This window comes from Macrobrachium rosenbergii, chromosome 48 (assembly GCF_040412425.1).
Source record: "Macrobrachium rosenbergii isolate ZJJX-2024 chromosome 48, ASM4041242v1, whole genome shotgun sequence".
NCBI classification, from domain to species: Eukaryota; Metazoa; Arthropoda; class Malacostraca; order Decapoda; family Palaemonidae; genus Macrobrachium; species Macrobrachium rosenbergii.
In genome coordinates, this window is record NC_089788.1 from 27,541,703 (window position 1) to 27,563,903 (window position 22,201).

At 39.2% G+C, this 22,201-nt stretch overlaps 1 protein-coding gene across 2 annotated transcripts in view; it reads right to left on the reverse strand.

Annotated features, from left to right (window-relative positions):
- Window positions 1-22,201, reverse strand: part of Cdc45 (cell division cycle protein 45) — a 118,698-nt gene that overhangs the window by 20,821 nt on the left and 75,676 nt on the right. For both annotated transcript variants that reach the window (XM_067091552.1, XM_067091554.1), the window contains 4 exons: window positions 7,354-7,614; window positions 6,678-6,816; window positions 6,145-6,350; window positions 4,191-4,267 (listed from right to left, as the gene is read on the reverse strand). In XM_067091552.1, coding sequence (XP_066947653.1) covers window positions 4,191-4,267; window positions 6,145-6,350; window positions 6,678-6,816; window positions 7,354-7,614 — 683 coding nt within the window. The remainder of the gene's footprint in view (window positions 1-4,190; window positions 4,268-6,144; window positions 6,351-6,677; window positions 6,817-7,353; window positions 7,615-22,201) is intronic.

Here is a 22,201-nt window from a genome sequence, read left to right on the forward strand (position 1 = left end):
CTACATGGATAGCTTATAATTACCATACAGTAAATCAGCCCAGCAAACCACTGTTCTGTGGAGAGTAGTGTTTAAGCACTTTAAATATAAAAACAATCAACTTCATAAATTATACAAACTCTGCAATAATATTATTTCTTTGACAATAAAAATTGACACCAACTAACAATATTCATTACTGTATTGTTGCCTGTATAGTTGGCCATTCAGATAATACCAATTATGTTTCCCATGCTATCGTATACACAAAATTGGATGCAGTTTGGATCACTCAGTTGCCATGGTATGATAATGAAACCTGACTTCATGAAGTAGATTAAAATGCAGATCGTACAAAAGACAGTAACACTTGGTTTATACTGTTCTTTAATAATGGTTCTTATATTTTCTTATTTCCTTCTCTTTTATTGGGATATGTATATACCTTCAGAAAGGTGTGCCCGCCTCTTAGTGAGCACCAAGTCCAGCTGGCCAAACTGGTAGTACCTAGTAATAAGCACCTGATTCCTTGTAGGTTGACATATCTTTTGTTAAAGGCTAGGAGCACCAGAAATCTTTGGCAGCATGATGATGGATAAGTTTAAAGCACTGAGTGCTTTGACTCATCTGCTTCAACTGAGTGGCTAAAACAAATAGGTAATGGCAGGGGTTGCCTTAGGCCAGCTAGATATTGTGCACTGTAAGGTATCCTTCCTGCTAAGTGCATGGATAGGCACAATTTAGAAATGGCCCCCAATCATGGGCATGTGGGGGTGCTCAGAATCTCCTGTTTTATAATTACTCAAGATAAGCTGAAAATAGGAAATTGGAATATAAGAATCCTGAATCATATCTGAAAGGCAGAACAAGCAGAATTAAGAGAGATATGGACTGGACATCTTAGCAAAGGAATTGGAAAGGAGAGACTAGATGGAAGACATGTGCATATCTATTAAGAAAAAGCAGATGGAACTGGTAGAGGAGTAGGTGTAATCTTAACACCAAATGCAAAAAAGGCACTGACAGACTGGACAGCAGCAAGCAGTAGATTACTAGGTGCAGGATTTAAATAAAAAATAAAGTGATATGATTATTGTGGTGTGCCATGAACCAAGAAATGAACTCTCCAGTAAATATTATAGAACTGATGAATGTTACAGATGGCATACCAAAGAGACATTAGAACTGTTGTTGGTAATATGAAGTCAAAAAGGTGATAAGATCAATGAAAGAATGAAGGACGAAAGGTACCAGCAAGGCCTGGGCGAGACTGCAAATAAAAATGGAAGGTAATTATTAGTTTTTGGGCAACAAATAATTTGGTTGTTGGAAATACTCTTTTTCAACAAAATGACAAACCTAAATACATTTGGAAGTTTCCATATTACTGTCACAGGAACCAAATATGTAGATCACAAAGCTATTACCATAACTGAGAGATAGAGAAAAAAAACACTGAGGAACTGAGGAATGTTAGGTGTTAGAAAGGTAGATGCTGGCAGTGACAAACTACTTGTCACTGCCTCACTAAAACTGAAAATAAAAAGCACCCAACAAAAAATGTGACACTTTTTAGGCTTAAACAGCAGTTTCTAGAAGAATCAATGTAGATTAAGTTTTAGAAACCATACCTGAAGAGGAGCAGACAATCAATGATAATTGGCTCAACAATAAGAGTGTATCTCAATCTGCTGGAAAGTACTGGGATATGAGGTAACAAAAGAGAAACCTTGGGTATAGGCTGAGGCCTGGGATACAATAAAAAAAAACTCACAAAAGCATAAGGTACAAGTACACAAATTTCAGGAAGAGAAGAATACAAAGCAGGTTATGCTAAACACTCAAGTCTAGATAGTGAAGTCAAATGATGATGATGAAGAGATAAAAAATATTTGGACATACAGGCTGAGGAAATTGACATAGCCATGTATTCAGGGACTGACACTGATTTTGAGGCAGACCATAGAATTATTAATAGAACATCCATGGGTGAAAAGAGAGGAAAATACCTATCAAAAGGAGGGATTGGTTACTAATAACAGAAGATGAAGAGGACAGACAACATTGGGCCCAACTTTTGTGAGGTCATGAATGAGTTAGATGACAAGGATAATTGCACTGATATTCCAGAAACTAATGAAAGCCTGAATGTACTGAATGGATTCACAGTTTTCAAAACAAAACTATCGATGAAAAACTTAGAGATGGAAAACACCAGATTATGGTAGTCACTACAAAGGTACTTTTAGCTGAAACCAAAATGACACCTTGTATACTAACTACACTGTTTTGCAGAATATGGAATGTGAAAACAAAGCCTAATGATTGGGGACTGGAAGGCACAGCAAAGGTACCAAGAAATAAATAAGTATAACTTAGTTTAACCAAACCATTGAGCTGATTACCAGCTCTCCTAGGGCTGGCCCGAAGGATTAGACTTATTTTACGTGGCTAAGAACCAATTGGTTACCTAGCAATGGGACCTACAGGTTATTGTGGAATCCGAACCACATTATACCAAGAAATGAATTTTTATCACCAGAAGTAAATTTCTCTAATTCTTCATTGGCCGGCCGGAAACTTGAACTCGGGCCTAGCAGAGTGCTAACCGAGAACTCTACCGACTCGTCCAACGAGGAACTGAAGACAGCAGACTGACTGAATGAGGTAACTATAGATACACTGATCTTTTGTTGGGTGTAATGAAAATATTCAGCATGCTTTTTTTTTATACAAGCAGGAGAAAGAAATTGATAAAATGTTTAGAGATGAAAACTGGTTTTTAAAAAGAAAGGCGTTACACAGTTTAAACAAACTGAGCAGCAGTGTATGAAATTTAAAAATCCCCTTCTAATGCCTCTTGTTGATTATGAGAAGACAATTCACAACATCCACAGCCCATATTGCAGATCTTGTATTACTACAGAATTCCTTTTAAATACATAAAGCTAGTTGAAATTACCCATGAACAAAGCAGATGCCAAGTTGATGTTGAAGGGGTCTGGTCAATGTACCTTTGCTGTTTGCCCTTCTCATAACTTTATAATGAAAAAGTGGATGGAGAGGGACAACAAAGGTTGAGATTGGAATAATGGTAGAACTCTGACAGACTTAGAGTGTGCAGATGATACTGTTTTAATCAGCACATCACTTCAAGATTAACAAAACTTCTTTAATAAAATGAATCATAAATCTACAGAGATGGGACTCATAATAAATCTGTCAAGAACAGAAATAGTTACAGAGTATGTGCAAAGGGATGAAATAACATTAGATGAAGAACAACTAATGAAACTGAATATTTCGAATATTTAGGTTCTGGTTCTTCTGAGTTGAAATTTAAGGACTAAAGCAACTCAAACCATGGGCACACTGAAAATAAGATTTGGAAATTAAACAGACTGACACTACGCATGAAAGTATGATTTTACATGTTATACAGACATGAGATATGGTATGTCATATAAATAATATCTAAAAGAGTCTGTCAATCTGAGAAAAAGGCTTTTGGATGAATATTATGAGTCAGATTGCTTGGTAGTCAGAAATCATATCATAATGGAAATTACTGAAGTTCCACATGTAGATGAGATAATGATGAAAGAAAGACAGATATGATTTCATAGTGTCAGCTGGGTTCATGCAGTCACAAGAAATGTTGGAAGACCAAGACCTACGAGATTGGAGGCTGGAGGTGAGAGGAGATTTGTGGAAGAGAAAGCTTCAGAGTTTCAGAAATTCACAGAGCCACTGTAAGTCATATAGCTTTAGAGGGTGGTGATGATTTCCTGTATATCACATTGCCATAATCACCTTAGTATCACATTCTGGCATCCCCACTGTGGCGCCAGTGCTACAGCCTGAATCAAGTTAGGACAGGTCCTAAGCACAATACTATATACAGCTGAAAAACCAGCGCACCACACGGAAGTTGCTTAACGTGACATCTAATTAAAGGAATTTTCAAGACTAACAGACTCCTCTTAGCAGATAGTTAACATTTGAGAAAGTTACAGTGATATGTCAACATACTGCAGAGGGCTCTTGGTTTAACTTTGTTATGGACAGTAAAGAGACCCTCCTCCCAGTTTAGAGACAGAACTTTATACTGAACCTTTGTAATTCAGTGTTAAGTGCATGCAGTTCATATCAAAATACTTAATGGGCTGAATTACAGACTATCTAAATGACTAACCACCTTTCCATCTTACCATTTGTATCAAAGAACTCCAATTCTGATTTAGATGCTGTCTTTTCTGCTGCTTGCTCAAAAGCTTTACCGAAGAAACTGGAAAAATGAAATGATGTTATTGTTCTGTAAGAGGTCAACATAAGTATAGTAAAGCAGGATAATTCATATGAAATAAATATAAAGTCTTTCCATGCATTATATGTTTGACTAGCCAAAAACTCATCCTTTTATACTATCCACATTCACGGTTTTTTAATATTTCCAGAAATTGCATTCTCTTGTCTAACAGAATTAAGAATGGTGATAGTACAACACATGTGCCACCTGGATCCTGAGGTCCACAAAATGTACAGTAAGTGGCTCCCACTTTGTCCACGACTGTTTTCTCTAGTACAGGATTGCCTCAAGCTCATTAATCAAGAATGCAGCACAGTTTAAAGTGAAGTATCCTACTAAGGGAGGTAGAAGGAAATGAAGGTATACAGTAAACTCCCCGCATTCGCGGTCTCATATATTCGCGGATTTCTCTGTGGAACGTATCTACCCATTACTCGCAGAAAATTCGCCCATTCGCAGTATTTTTCACCGAGAAATATTCACTAATTACTGTATTTTCATATCATTTTCATGACTAAATGCACTTTTTGTGATAAAACTATTAAAATACTTGGGTATAAGCATTTTTAGAGTTTTTTTTGTGCTTAAACTATCAAAATAGGCAGTGCTAAGTGTTTTTAGAGGGGTTTTAAGTATTCACGGATTTTAGCTATTCGTGGGTGTGTGTGTGTGTGTGTGTGTGCAGTACGCATCCCCCGCGAATACGGGCGGTTTACTGTATCTCCAATGAATCCTCTCCTAGCTGTGGGGGCTGTCTCCAGAAATTCCAGACATGGTGGCTGCAGTTAAGAGTGGACCAATGAGCACATAAAAAGATTTTTGGAGACAATAATGCCACCCCACAAAACATGATGCTCCTTGAGAGACTCATTGCATTCAGTCTGGGACTCTGTGATGTGCCAGACATTGAATAATGAGATGAGGATAATACTGTACTCTCAATGCTTTGGGGATGCATTGTTTCAGCTTAAGAAATCTTTCTATCTTGCTTAAAAGACTATTCCATCTTGTCTTGCAGTCTAGGATTAGCGTGAGTTTTTTCCCATTAAACTGGTCTTTTACAAAATCTTGGAGCGTATCATATTTTACTGAGGATTTACGGAAAATTCAACATATTCTTCTGACTTTATTTATTATAGCAAAGACACTGTCTTGAGGTAATGGAACCCTGAGATTATTTGGCAGTTCTAGAAGGACGATATTAGAAAAATAATATAAATTTCAGAAAAAGACCTTAACTATCAAACAACTTACTGAATGAATGATGTAATAGGTTTGCATAAGGGGGTTTATAGGATATCTAGGTTATTTTTAAAGGGTCCATTTGATTCTAGTTATGAGTCTTGATGTAAGGTAATACTGTAATATTCCCATTTTCTAAGAGAACAGCAAGTGAAAATAAGTGTTTTAAGAAAATCACTAAGCTAAAAGATAAGGGGTTCAGACTGGAAAACAGACTGAGACAGTCTGTGCACATGAGGTAAAAGGAAGAAAAGTGGAAGATACAGAAATAATGTGATGAGGACCGGCAGGAAAGCCCAGAAAATTCTGGGGATGGGCATAGATGCAGACTTAGACCAAATGTTTAGCCAAAAAATGCATAAGACAGATGAGTGGAGGGAACTCATCATACATCTAGCCCTATAAAAGGAAAGCCTGATGTAAAGAAATTATTAATAATGATACAAATGATGTGCTCCTTTCCACACACACATAGGCAAATTATACCTTAACATCATTAATTTAATAATCAATTCTTTTTCACAACACTGGAAGACAAAAATAATTTAAAGAAAATATAAATTACAGCTAAACCCTTAAAATAATCGCAATTCATCATATAACTTGATACATACTTTCTTGGAGACTCTTCCGAGACTGGTGGGATTCCACAAACAAGACATGTATTTGTTTCGGAGGAACGGACATCCGGAGTTGTAATGACAAGAGGGAGGGAACGACTTTTCTTACTGCGGCTAATGGACACGTGTGCTCTGAGTGTGAAACGCGCAAGGAGGGAAAGACACTGAGGAGCTGAGAAAAATCTGGCATCGGGTGTTCCCTGTTAGTGGAAGGAAATCCAATGTGGAGACAAATAAAAAATGCTATTTACATTTCTCAAATGTCAATTAATATTATAAAACAAATAAAAAACTAAGTAAACCTATATTATCTAAAATTTTCACTCATAGTGCTCACACAAAGCACTTATTCTTACAAAAATTACTAACCATATAAATTGCAAAATAGATACTGAATATATGGATGCAATGGAAATGCTGAAGCTCCTGGTGTCTTCCAAGATTTGCATGTGAGATGTGCATTTGTGGCTGATTGACAATAGGAGTCACTTTAAACAAGAGGAGAGAAACCTCAGAATAAAACTAACCTCAATGACTGTTGCGTATAGAAAAGGTCCTGCTGATATTATTTGATTCATATCAAGGAAAGTCTGTACTTGTCTGTATACAGCTTCTAACTGTTGTTTAGCAGCCTCTATGCCTTTTTCTAATACTGACAATTTATTCCTGAAGATAAAAAAATAAATAAATAAATAAATGGTTATTACAGTATGGACAAGCAATTTAGTAAACACGTACCAATAATTCACTGTTTTCCTTGACTTTACAGTAAACACATACAGCAACACAATGACACTAATTTAACAATAATAATTATGATGATTTTAATAGTTATAATAATTACAAATAGTAAATGGTCACTGATATAATTTAAAAATATTTCAATCTAAAAATAAATGAGCCTTTAGTACTGCTTAGCATACCATGCAAAGCAAAGCATACATCCTCCTACACAGAGTTTATGGTCCCAGCTACATAATCAATCACTGCAATAATAAACACCATAACACACTTTCCAAAGTTAATAAATGTTTATTCAATAGCTGCTACACCCAATGAATTTTGTTAATAGTTTACTTGATATATAAAATGTACTGTATTAAAATCATATAATACGGGTAAACAATAGTTCAAGAACTTTTGAAAACAAAATGAAATATTTATAGAATAAAAATAACGGAACTTTAAAAAGAAAATATTTACATGCTAAGACTATCAGCAACATCAAGGAAGGCATCTGCTGATGTCTTTTCCTTGTCAGTAGATTCTAACAAAGCTGACGCAGCATAAACATAGTCCATGGCACTGTACTTGCTCCTGAATCCATGGGTCAATGTGAAAGATGCAAACAAAAGGTTACCTAAACCATACTTCTCAACTTTTGCTTCCAAGAGTGACTGAAGTTCATTGCGTAAGGTCATGTCCATTCCACTATATTTCTGCTTGCACTGTGAAAGAGGTAGTCTGAAAAGAGAACAAATCTGCAATGCCGTAATCTAACTAAAATATCAGAAGAACAATGACAAAAAGCATGCATTACAAGCAATCTTAACATAGCACACAACTCACAAGGCAAAAAATATTGAATCTTTTCATTTATCTACCTAAGAAAATCATCACAAATGACCACAGTCCAGTTTAATTCCATTAGAAACTACTGGGTACATTTCTCTATACTGTAGAATATAAATTTTCATAATAAATTTCCTCATTTGGACACTTAACTACTGTTAAATTAGCTTATATCTCCTGTGCCAATATGCGAGTCGGCATTCAAACAAAAAGAAGATCGTTTGGCTGACCCAGAAGGCTGTCTATAGAGTTCACCTGTTTCTCCACCAGGTGTATTCGAAAGTTTTACGCTCTAGTCAGAATTTTCTCCTTGACAGCCCACTAAGAAGTGGGGCGGCTTGGCGGGATGTCAATTCAACAGTAAGCATCCAAATACGAATTTTAATTATGAAAATTTCTATTATTTGGCATGAACCTTACCTACTATTAAATTAGCTGATTCCCACATTGAGAAAAGAACAGTGGGTAGTGCAGCTAGGCAAAATTTTGCTCAGCCAAGCGAGCTAAGGGCTCCTTGTATGAAACCCAAAAACATTCTTACCTGATCTGGAATCCTCTCTGGGTAATACAGCTGCCAGAAGGTGGATTCCATTCAGGGTGCAAGACCCTCATGTGTGTGCAGCTAAGAGCAGCCTTGCAGAGAAAACCGCTTCTTCTTCAGCCAGCATGGAAGAATCGGCGTGACTGGACCCCAGTGCCTGGGTCAGAAAGCCCCAAAACCAAACGACAGTCAATAAACAAGAAATACCTATGATACAAAGGTACGCTCCTGTGCAACAAAAGTACCTTCATGCTCTCCCCACAAACCAAAACCAAGATAAAATAAAGAACCTAAAAGGTAGCTCTTTCTTTCAGTTCAGGAACAGACTTTACCCTCCACTACTGTACTAGAGGGCTAAGGCTTTACAGTTTTCGAATGTGATTTCTAGGTCTTTAAGATAATGAGCAGCAAAAACCGAATTGCACTTCCATGTGCCACATTAATTACGTCCTCAAGTGACAAATTTTTCAAAAACTAAAAGATGTAGCAACTACCCTCACACTGTATTTACCTTCAATAAAGGTAAAAGATTTGGAGACAACTCTTCATGAGATAGTTTTATCAAATGCTTAACCACAAAAGGACATCGCATTCTTAGATAATAGAGTGTTAGGCTTCCTAGCCCCACAAAACAAATGATTAACTTTGCCTCTTAGAGGCTTTAACCCATCTAAACAGATTTTAATAGCCCTCACAGGACAGAGGAGAGCCTCTTCTTCACACCCCACCAAAGAGGTTAAATTAGGAATCTTTATCGTTCTCAGCAGAAGCTTCGTCTTAACATCATTCTTTGCCCTGAACAAAGGCAGAAATGAAAAAATGGCATCTCCTTTTCAGAAACCTACCTTGTAGGAGAATGCTTGTAACTCGATCACTCTTTTTTCATGGTCAAAAACTTCAATGAAGCAGATTCCACAAGCTCCAACGGAGTTGTGGATAAAAACTTCAAGACTACATCCAAGTCCCATGAAAGAGATTGATATTGCAGTCTAGGTTTTTCAGTCTCAAACGATCTTAACACCTTCCTTAACGGAAGAATACATGGAAGATCTACCGAAAGAGCTGACAGGTCCAGAAACCATTCTCTCTGAGGCCACCAAGGAGCTACTAGAATCATTCTGTAATGGACTGAATCCCAAAACTTGTTCTGCACTTTCCTCATCACTGCAAAAGGAGGAAAAGCATAAGCATCCAGACTGGACTAATCTTGAAGAAATGCTTCCACTGCCCAAGCCTGCGGGTCCTGGCATGGAAAACGATACACTGGGAACTTTTTGTTCAACAATGTCGTGAATAGATCCACATTCGGTGCTCCCCAGAGACTTTATAGAGACTGGCATAATTGCGGATGTAACAACCATTCAATGTGAAGGACCTGACCCTTCCTGCTCAAATGATCCACCAACACATTACCTTTCCCCGAAATGAACTGTGGGACCAACACTAAGCTCCTGGTTTTGGCCCAAAGAAGCACTAACCGAAACACTGACTCTGATTTCATTCTGCCCTGGCTCCTGATGTATGCCAAAGAGGTGATATTGTTTGAAAAGACTGCTATGGCCTTTTCTCTCACTAGGTGCTCGCACTGAAGGAGTGCCTTCCATACAGCCGACAGTTCTAGATTGCTGATGTGCAAATCCCTCTCTAGTGGAGACCACTGTCCGGACAACTGTTGGCTTCCCAGGCATGCTCCCCAGCCTGTTTGAGACGTATCTGAAAACAAAGTGAGGTCCAGGCTCATCACCTTTAGGGATAACCCTTTCTCCAGTCTTTGACGTTCCCTCCACCATGCTAACCTCTCTTGAAGACTGACTGGGACCGAGACTAAAAGGGGGTCTGGCAGGAACTTCCTGTCCCAAGTCTTTCTCAAATAAAACTGAATTGGCCACATCCTGAGTCTTGCTGACCCGATAAATTTCTCCACAGATGCCATGTGTCCCCGCAGAGACAGCCAAAGCTTTGCTGGAAGCCTCCTTAAGGGTTGAAATTTTCCAAGAAGAGATAAGAAATTGTCTATTTGTTTCTATGGAGGAAAAACCTGAAAACTGTGAGTCTATCTTCATCCCCAGATAGAGAATGGAATGAGTTGGACTCAGTGCAGACTTCTGAATATTAAACACTATGCCCAGAGAAAGAGCCAAGCAAAGCAACATATCCTTGGCCCTCAAAATTCCTTCCAAAGAGTTGGCTAACACCAGCCAGTCGTCTAAATGGAGCAGAATCCTTATTCCCAAGAGGTGACACCAACCTTCTTATGGCGCTAAAATTCTCACGAATACCTGAGGAGACATACACAGGCTAAAACAAAGTGCCCTAAATTGAAATACCTTCCTTGCAAACACAAATCGAAGGAACTTACGAAACGGAGGGTTTATCAGAATGTGGAAATACACATCCTGCATGTCCACTGAGATCATCCAGTTGTTCTTCTGAATTACCTCTAGCACTGTGCTGGCTGATTCCATGGATGAATGAGGGTGTTGAGTTTTGACATATCTACAACTGGACACCAACAGCCAGATGCCTTTGGTACCAGAAAAAGACAGTTGTAAAACCCAGGTGTCTCCTGACACCCGCTTGATCACCTTCTTCTCTAGCAAAGCTACCACCTCTTCTTGGAGAATAAGAACTTTCCCTCCTGCTGAAGATAAGAAGGAAAAGCTATTGGGGATGGCAACAGAGGAGGAAGAGACAGAAAAGGATTACATATCCTTCCCATAGAACCTTCAACACCCAATGTTTAGATCTACCGTCTTACTCTTATCTGTGTAAACCAATGTCCACTGAAGATGGCAAAGTCAAAATATTATGTGACGATTTACGTCTACCTAAGTGGTCCCTAGGTGAACACGCTAAACAAGATTCAGACCGTGAAAAGGGAGAAGTAGGTACTGGAGAGCACAGAACCACATCGCCTCGAGAACCGACCAGTTCCCTGGTAGCTGACTCTTTCACAAAGTCCCACTATCACAGGGCAGTCCAAGGCTTGGGCTATGAACACCTTACTTCTAACAGGGGAAAGTGAAAAAGAACACAAGATGGGGGGATTCGGAATGGTTCCGTCACAAACTCAGTTAAATTTGTAATAGAACTTAAAATAAGGTTAACGTCTTGTTCTAATTTCTTGATACGCTTTTTCTGAACCAAAAGGGGAGCAGAAGGCAGAGCTACAAAAGAAGTCTCAATATTAGCACAATCAAAATGCCTAGATTGAGTAGGTATAGCTACAGATGAAAGCTTCCCTTCTTTTCCTATGTCTGACATATTTAAGCATAAAATCCTTAGACCAATCCCTACATTCCTCACATCTAGTTTTAAGATCACACTCTGTACCTCTGCAGCCGGTACAAACCAAATGTTGATCTACTTCAAATTTCAACATCCTGCTTACACAAAAATCATTCCTACATTGCCTGATGTTATTGGTTTTGCTTCTTGTGGAAGACACCCAAAGAAAATGAAATTACAATACCGTAAACAGGTGCAAAACAGCCAAACTTCACAGAATACCAAGAATCACCTACGCGCAATGGCGGCAAGGAGAGTTCTGTCTAGAGATTAAAACGTTCAAACACACCAGGTGGAGAAACAGGTGAACTAAGTCTTCCTGGTCAGCCAAGTGATCTTTTTGTTTGAATGCCAACTTGCCTATCAGCGCTGGAGATATAAGCTAATTTAACATAAAACTAAGAAGAGCACCTTTCCATGTCCACAGCAGGAGTATCTTCCTAACCACCTGTTTTTGCAGGTGGAAACTATTGTGTAGCCTAATTCAGGCATTAATTAGCCAGATTCTGACCATGTCCTTGAGTTGCAGTTTGAGGACTAAAACTGTTACAGGCCCAGGATCCATTCCAATTGTCATGGGGACACCATGGACCAGATCTTTTATTCTGGCCTGAATTTGGGTGAGAAGAGACAGCCAGCCCCAAAGTGTATTCCAACATGTTCCCAGCCACACAAATCAGGACTTGTTCCAGATAATCAGGAAACCTTTTGACTAGATTCTATGCTTAAAGGCCACCAGTTTTATAAGCACTTTTCTCTGGTAGTTTCCTAAGTAGGTCACCAGTTGAACTCACTCTTGTTCACTTTGATAGATAGAGGATCATTCTCCATTTGGAAGATTACTTATTGAAGGTGCTGAAGAGATGTGCTTAATGACAAATAACCATATCTTTCTTTATTGCTCCTTTTAGGAAAGCTTTCTGTACATACTCCTTCAGGAGTTGGAGAGAGAGAGAGAGAGAGAGAGAGAGAGAGAGAGAGAGAGAGAGAGAGAGAGAGAGAGAGAGAGAGAGAGCATTGCCACCGTAGCCCATCGGAAATAATGCTGTATCCCCATGGAGACACAGCATGAGGTGCTGTAAAAGATTACAGTAAACGCCAGATATTTGTGTTCTCACAATTCGTGGAATTTTCTGTGGAACCTATCTATAAATTATTCATATTATTTTCATGAATAAATACTGTACTGTATCTACATATACATTTTATGATAAAATAATGATCTACAATACTAATTTTCTAATATTTTAATATTAAGAGTAATAATAAGATTAAATAATGACAAATAATAAAAATGATAGTTCTCTCTCTCTCTCTTACTGAGATGTATGCTTATTTGTTTTGTATGATAAATTTGTTTTGTATGATAAATAAATGATTTACTAATTTTCAAATATTAATATAAATAGCAATAATATCAATTCATTAAAGAAAATGGTATAGTGTATTAGTAAGATTTTAGTTTATAAATTAATAAATTATGTAAAATTTTAAAGGGATACATATCGACCCCTAAATTTTTGCTGTAAGACTTGGAGAGGGGGGAGGGGGAACCTGTCAGATATGTCAAGTAACCTGACAGCAAGGGTTGGGTGGTCAGCGTTGCTGACTTAGTGAGTCAGTGTTGCTGACTTAAACTGGTCAAATATCACTATGAAGGATATACTGAAAAATCTCTCTCTCAGCAAAAGATAGAATGTTTATGGTATGTTTATTTGTTTTGCATTGTAAATAAATGATTTACCTAATAAGTACTAATTTTCACATATTAATAAGGTTAATAATAATAATATACTGTAATTACATTTATGCATTTCTATAGTAAGTTATAAAAAATTTGAAATTAACTAATTTCAACCCTGATCTTTTCCTGAGTCTTCGAGCTCAGGGGGGAGGGTGAACCTGTCAAATATGTCAAATTACTAAACATTTATGACCAAGGGTAGATAGATGTTGCCAAAATGTGATTAAATCAATTTCTTTTTTTTTCTTCCTTCCTTACTCTCTCTTTTGCCAAAGGGATAGAATGAGAGAAATAAATAGAGAGATAAATAGATATGTGTACTTAGTTCAGCCCTTCCCTCTCTCTTTCTCTCATGAAAAGATACTGCTAATTTGAGTCTCTTTAACCAATTGGTATTAACACATGCACAATGTTTGTGTATGTGTTTGTGTTCATAATGTTTTAAAAATGTGTAGTTAATACAACTATGGGAGACAAAAAACAAACATGTAAATTTTGTAAAGAGAAATGGATTATCATTCCTCAAGATGTTAAAGAGATAAACTCTCTCTCTCTCTCTCTCGCCCTGCCAGTACAAGGCTGGCTGAATCTGTCGTAGTGGTAACTCTCTCTCTTTCTGATTTGGCTGGAAGGGTTAGAAGTACATATGTATATATTTTTAAGGGTACTAATGTTTAAGATGACTTTGAAATTATATCAATAATATAATTTCAAAGTTAATACGGTAATAGTATAATAATTTAAGATATACTTTAAGTATACATTTGGTATTTGAACTTCCAAGATAGGCAGTTATAAGCATTTTTTGAGGGGAGGTTCTAAGTATTCGCGGATTTTAACTATTCACAGGGAATTGGAACGCATCCCCCGCGAATACAGGGGGTTTACTGTACTCCCAACCTGGCAAGTTCTATTGTGCTCCAACTCTTCCTTCACCCTTATTGGGCATTCTGATAGGGGCTTCTCCTTTCCATTGACAGGTACATCTATGTCTTTTTCGAAAGGAATGTTGCTACTTTTATTGCTGCTCCCTCTTCTGAGGGTGGGGAATACCCTAAAAACAACTGGATGTTTTTATGGTTCCAGGTCACACTGAGGCTTCTTGGGTTTGGAGGAAATAGGAGGTGAAATTCCTTGGAAAACTGCTTCCCAAGTTCCATATAAACCAGAAAAATAAGCATACTACAAATCTGTTGATGGGGTCATCCAGTGTGTTCTTACAATCACAACAATACTCGTTCATACTCGTAAAATATTCCTACTTATTTCTGTCTTCCTGATTTAACTCCTATGATGAATTCCAATTTTTTATATTTCCTCTCTCAATAGGAAATATTTAGTGTGTATTTTTGTCAACAGGTGGCAGTGTGCATTGTTTACTTTGTGAACTTCCAATGTCAGCTGCTGCTCCTATGAAATTCTCTCCATGTTCATAACTTTCAAAGCATGGAAAAATACTAAATGTCAAATGTTGCATGAATCAAAATTTTATTTTCCTCTTTTTACCTTTCTAACATCCAAAGTAATTCTTTATAATACTGCATGATTTAAAAATACAGTGATAATAGTATAACCTATGACTCCTAAGTTAAGTCGGGAATGTAAACATCAACAAAAATTATGCACTACATATTAAAAACTAACTTACAAGTAATTCAAGATATGAAAAGCCGTCTGAAACGTAACTCGTTCATAAGTGGCATATTGTCTGTATATCACTGAAACTATTAGTTAAATATGAAATGCCAGCACAGGCAGTTCCCTATTATTGGCAGGGGTTCAATTCTGAAGGTGTGACGATAAGCGAAAATCGCCGATAACTGAAAATCACCGACTTTTGGTGCCGATAACCGGAGATTGGTGCCTCTGTTAGGTATGTAACGGCACCGATAAACAGAAAGCGACACATATGCCAAAAATTGCATATTTTTGTTGCTAGACAAGAGCTGTAGAACCCGATCGCTGATAACCAAGCCCGCCGATAACTGGGGACTGCCTGTAAAAGAAAGAATCTGCTACATCACACTAAGGAGACATAAAAGGTTCATGTAACCGGGGTTGTAAAATCACTATCTGGCCGGAGAAATTCATACTGAAAGTAAATTTACCTGAACCTGTTTTTTATTCATTCAAAATAAGAGAGAATCCTCAATATCAAAAATAACCGGGGGATTGTTGTTATACTAAAGTTTTCTTAATGTTTCTTAACAATAAAAAAATGGCACTGGTTTAAACTATGCCATCGTGTTAAATTACAGACTTAAGACTATGTAGTTAACCTTCCTCTGCAGACAGCTGCAACATTTTCTTGATACTGTACTACAAATGTTTAACACTAGGAACCACCCAGGAGGGTGTTTACACGCTAACTGACCTCCAAGTAATGGCAAACATGGCTGACTCTCGCACTGTTGCTATGTCTATGTGAGAAGGGTGAATGGGAAGATTGTGGTAATCACTGCAAGCAGAGGAGAGAGAGCCCTCCTGCCTCCAGTCCATTTATACTATATAACTGCGTTAACAGCCACTATTCTGGCTAAGACCCCCATAAGGATACCTCCTTTGAGGAAGAGTAGCAGTGATACTATTAAAATTTGCATTTTTCATAAACTCCTAAAACAATCTTTTAAATAAATGATACCTTTGGAGAAGGCTGGTCTGATCATTGAAGTCCAGTTACCAGAAAATTTACTGTCACCAGGTACGTGAGAGATGGAGGTACCATCAGCTCGACTGACTGTCAACCCAACAAGGACAAATGAGATGGTTAGAGTCAATATTTATGATTATAGACTTCCAGTTTGAATGTCTAGGAAAAATGCAGGATATCTTTTAAAATTTATAATGTATTCCTATTGGAATACAAAATTCTCTCTTAGGTGGAGACTCACTCTTGAGGTTGGAGGTTTTGTCTTATGATACAAGGCTTGCACTGTTCTGAAGGAACTGGAATATGAGGTTATGAACCTCTTACCATGTCCCAAGCAGTGCCTGCAGAAAAAAGACTGGCAATACAGATCATCACCACCCAGTAATGCCAGCTTCTAAGTCAAGTGTATGAGTAGGTACCCAGTTATCGTTCTAGCTGTCCTAACCCCAAGTGGAGATTTGGTAGGCACAACCACCCTTGCAGAAGCGGTGGGAAGGTATCATGAAGCATTAAGAGGTAGTTATCACCACAGAAGAGGTTAAACTAAAGGAACCATATTATCTAACTTAAACCAAGATGATATATATATGACTAGGTAATAACCAGATGCCATCTCAAGCAGATTCTAAAGATTGTCGAGATGTCTCTTCTTTCCAAGTATTCTGGTGAATTCAAGGGGACCTGAACTAATAAAGGGAAAGTCAGGAGCAGTCCAGGATTGACCAGACTATGAAGGGTGTAAGAACTACTCAAGCAGTGGAAAGAAGGGACAACCAATGATAAACCTTCTAAACCAGTTGCAACCAGAAAGTGGGTCAGGGAGACTGAGAGGTCTTGCTTTCTCAGAAGACCTGACTGTTGGGTCCTGTAAAAGAGCAACCTCACATAAGAATTTGGAGAGGAAAAAAATAAATAAAAGGTTGAAGAAACTGCTTTGGGTAAAAGCTGGAAGTGTTTCTCATAGACTAACATGAATCCTGAAGGCTAGTATGTCTAAATTAGGAATAGCTACAACTCTACTGGAATCACAAAGCAATCTAGAGTTACACCTTGACTAGAGGAGCAGTATGAAGAAAAGATCAGAACCTACAACTTTAATCACCTCTATGGAAGGGACTAGTGGTACTGGATTACCAAGGAATGAAAGGAGACTGTCAGTGAAGTGTTTTTTAAAGTAAAACACGTGGGAAAATAAGCAATTATCTTCCTTGAGACAAGCTGGTAACCAGGAATGACTGACCAACAGCTCCAATGCAGCAGAAAGAGGTGTAAGAAACAGCTCGGAGGAATGTGAGAGAATGCTGATCCTGGGATCAGACAATCAATCACCCACATGTACTTTAAAAAAGGGAACCAAGTTAGATATGAGGGTGGCATAGCACTTCGAGCAAAGTCCAATGTGCACTTGATGGAGGGCACTGAGTACTAGGTACTGAACACTGGCCACTTCCCTGAGGCTATTAGCTCATGAAAGAACCCATGATCTCATGGAAAAGTTCCTTCAATTCAATCTGATGTGGTTTCCTATGTGAGATACCCTCAGGCTCTACTGGGTCCACTATGGACCAAGAAGGACCCTCTTCCAAAGGGGAGAGAGATGGAGTCAACTTGACATCATTCATATTCTGAGGATCATGATGAGTGCCCATGATTGATTGTTCTGAGCAACAAATCACAATCACATGACATTGAGGGAGACTGATGATGATCACTCCTTTTGCCTCCAATCTTAGACACAGAAAAGGGATTTTGACGAAGGAAAAATCTATTTCTGGGTGAAGGCCTGTGTCGCTCAGTGAAATGTCCCTATACAGCACACATTTCTAGGTATAAGTATTGCTAGATATACCAGAGAAAAAAGCCAATAGGATGCCAGAGTTACTACCTCTGGTTCGATACATCCTTATAGGATGTCGGTATGTCATCTAGGAGCGAGTGGAGGCCACTACCACAGACACTTAACCCAATAGACTCCTCCTCTCCAAAACCCCTCTGCCTAAGAGGTGCCGATACAACGGTCCCACCACTGCTACTACTAATTCTACCCATAATGCACCATCCCGAAATAGCACCCAAGCTTTTTGGCTAGTTCAGGGTGGGAAATATAGAAAGGGAAGGGTTCACTGAGCAACACAGGCCTTCACCCAGAAATAGATTTTTCCTTCGTCAAAATCCCTTTTCTGGGCTTGCCCTGTGTCGCTGAGTGAAATAGTAGCAGAGAATGACCAAAGAAGCTTGTAAATTTAAAAGGATTAATTGTATTAAGGAGAAAATAAAAATTTATTTTAAATATGCTTTTTACTAATCCAAAATAGTGAATATAAATATAAATATGTACAAAAGGGCTATAACTGTCTTAATTAATGCAAAAACAATGTAGTTACAATATTAAGATTAATAAGTAAACTAGTAACCATCACCTAGAATAACGAGATTTGGTGAAAACTTAACAACAAAGGTGATAAAACAAAGCCAGGAATGGATTGTGAAGCAACCCAAACTCAGACAACAAGATAGGAAGGACGGGAGTACAAGCGAGGCAGGTAGGTGAGAGGTACCAATTGGTAGGGCAAATAAATACAATACAATTACATATTACAAATAACAAATTACAAATAAAAAATAATATAATATTAGGCTGACTCTGGGGAAACAATGTTCCCTGCAGTGACAGCAGAAAACTTCAGAGCCTCCAAGGATTTAAGGTAGTGACGTTTAAAGACTCTAGGGATTTCCAGCCCGTATATTTCTTAATTTCCTCAAAATTCATATGTTGGAAATAATTAACTGTGGTGGCTACAGCCGGATATCATGGACTTGGGGATTGAATCCGGATTGGCTTGTTTAATAAAATAAAGTATTTGTTGTCTAATGCCATTCAAGGAGATGGTTCCACCATTTTTTCTAACAAAAAAGTGGACCTGAAGACCTCTGAGAGGTCCTTTCCAGGTAGGCTTTTAATGTAACCACCGGACATAGAGAGAGATCTTCTGGAAGGGGTATTATCTTCCAGGGAGACCACCTAATTAGAGGGTCTTCATTCTTAGCTAAAAACATTTGATCTGGAGAGAGTAGCACCTCTCCTGATGGGAGGAAATCTACATGATTCGACTCTTGAAAGGGCTGATAGTTCAGAGATTCTAGCTCCTGAAGCCAGGCTAATTAAAAACAAAGTTTTTCTAAGAAGAGTCGAATAAGGGCAAGATTCATTATTTGTGTCTGAGGCTAATTTTAAAACGTCATTTAAAAACCAAGAAACCGTTTTAGGACGGGTTGTTGGTCTAAGACGGGCACAAGCTTTAGGAATAGATGAAAAATATGAGTCCGTCAGATCAATATTAAATCCCCATAGGAATACTTTCTTTAAGGCAGATTTAGTTGTAGTAATGGTACTAGCTGCCAGACCTTTGTCAAAAAGGGCTTTAAAAAATGAGATCGTAAGATTTGTAGTCATAGTATGAACGTCTGACTCTTTCAGAAAGTTAGCAAGTTTTTTAACTGCTGAATCATACTGACGAAGAGTAGACTCTCTCTTATCTGATTCCAAAAACATTGTGTTTTGAGGATCAACATTAGCATTTTTCTGAGCCGTAAACTTCATGAAATCCATAAAGTTAGGGCATTCAGCATTCCTGAGGAAGCTGACACAGTCTGAGTTTGTACTACTTGGGTTAACATCGGATGAGGAATTTGCAAGGCTCTGAGTTTCAGCTCTAACAGAAGGGGAAACCAATTGCTCTTCGGCCAGTTGGGGGCTACTAAGGCTATTTGACCTTTGAATGACCTGAGTTTGTGTAAAACTTTCCACAGAAGATTTACTGGAGGAAACAGATAGACTTTCTGCCATCTGTTCCAGTCTATTGACATTGCGTCTGTAGCGTAAGCCCGAGGGTCCAGGTTCGGAGCTATATAACATGGGAGTTTGTGATTTGATTCCGTGGCAAACAGGTCCACCTGAAGCCCTGGGATCTGTTGGCAAATCCAATTGAAGGATTTCTTGTCCAGAGACCACTCCGATTCCAGGGGAGTCGTTCTTGACAGAGAATCTGCAATCACGTTCCTCACTCCTGACAGATGTGTGGCTGACAACTGCCAATGGTTTTTCATTGCTAATGAAAAGATTGCTATCATTACATGATTTATGTGACTTGTCTTGGAACCTCCCCTGTTCAGACAATGAACTATCACTGCACTGTCCAGAACTAATCTGACATGTATGTTCCTGGCCGGACGTAAGCGTTTCAGAGTCAAGAAAACTGCCATTGCTTCCAGAATGTTTTTGTGGAAGTGACGAAAGTGGCTCGACCAGAGTCCTTGAACCTTTTGTATTGTGAGTAACCCCAACCGGTCAGAGATGCGTCCGTGTGGACGATCAGGGCTGGAGGGGGAAATTGTAATGGAATCGATTTGGAAAGACTTTTGGCCGTTGTCCAGGGGCTAAGTCTTTTCTTTAAGATTGAGGTATGAGGGAGACTTTGTCTCTGAATTTGCAATTGGCTCGGCTCTGCCACACTCAATTTATGTCCTTCAGTTTTGCTTTGAGGAGAAGGTCTGTTACTGACGCAAACTGAAGGGAACCCAGGATTCTTTCTTGAGTGCGACGAGAGGCTCGTTTGCACTTGAGAAACTGTCTTGTTGCTTTGGCTATCTCTTTGCATTTTGCTGGGGAATTGAAAGTTTGTGGGTGCTTAAGTCCCACTGAATGCCCAGCCACTGAAATTTGGGCGGGGTTAGACGAGATTTCTTTGTGTTTATATGAAAACCCAGATACTCTAGGAACTAAATGACTAACTTGGTCGACTTCCGACATTCGGAGTCGCTGGAAGCCCAGATTAGCCAATCGTCCAGATAAGCCACGACCTTGATGCCTTGAGATCTCAGTTCCTGCACCACGGCTTCTCCCAATTTGGTGAAGATCCTGGGCGCTATGTTTAGTCCGAAAGGCATTACTCTGAACGAGTAAGCCTGTCTTCCCAGTCTGAACCCCAGATAAGGGGAGAAGTTTCTTGCTATTGGAACATGATAATAGGCATCTGTAAGATCTATAGAGGTGGTGACGGCCCCACGGGGAAGTAAGGTCCGTACCTGAGAGACGGTCAACATACGGAACCTGTCGCATTGAATGTAAGAGTTTAGAGTTGATAGGTCTAAAATCACTCTTCTCTTGTCTGAGTCTTTCTTTGGCATGCTGAACAAGCGTCCTTGAAATTTTAGATGTCTGACTTTCTTTATTGCCTTCTTTAAAAGAAGGTCTTCTGCATAGTCTAACAGATCCGGTGTTGGAGTCTGATAGAACCTGACAAGTGGAGGGGGTCCCCCTACCCAACTCCACCCTAGGCCCTTTGAAATAATACTGTGGGCCCATGAACTGAATGTCCAATGGTCCCTGAAGAGGCGCAATCTCCCACCTACCTGGGGAGGCTCATTTAGTGGAGGGCTTACTGTCTCTGGCTCCTCTTGAGCCTCTACCTCGAGATTGGAGCCTGGGACCGGGTCTAGATCTGAAGCTTCCCCTACCTCTATTGCCCCTGAACTGGTGGTAGCTCTGAAAAGTCTGAGACTCATAGGTAGGGTTAAAGGCCGGAGAGACATAGGTTGTTGAACCAGCGGGATGGTGAGCCGGTTGGTTCAGTAAAACATAGTGTGGATGTCCTTTGGAGGTGGAAGGCTGGGCAATTTGGCCAACTGGAACTGCCTGAACAGTTGTCTGGGTCTGGGGTGCCTTGTAAGGATGGAACCTCCTAGACCTCTTCCTGCCTTTGGGTTGGGGCCCCGAAAACTCTGACGACTTCCTCTTAAAGGGGAGTCCCCAACGGATCCGGAGATTTTGATTGGCCCTTGAGGCCTCACTGATCACCGAGTTGACCATGTCCTCGGGAAATAGGTTGGTCCCCAGACAGAGGATTTTATGAGCTTGTTCGGCTCGTGACGGATGGTAGCGCCAGCCAGAACAAATTTTCGGTAGTTCCTCCTTGCCACTATGAAGTCAAACAAATCACTCTGGAAAGAGGCCAGAAGTGATTTGGTCAGGATCCTGAACCTGAACAGAGGTTCATCCTTATATACAGCAGACGTCAACTCCGCCGAGGTGACGGAATTGATAGACCTGCTGAGACGGCATCTAGCCTCATACTCAGCTTTGATCAAGGACTCCGAAGCCTGGGTAATTGCTCACTGAAAAGATTCAAGCGCACTCCGAATCTAGCTTACCCACTGTAAAGGTTTCGAGCTCCAGTCCAGCATTCCAAGTCTGCTG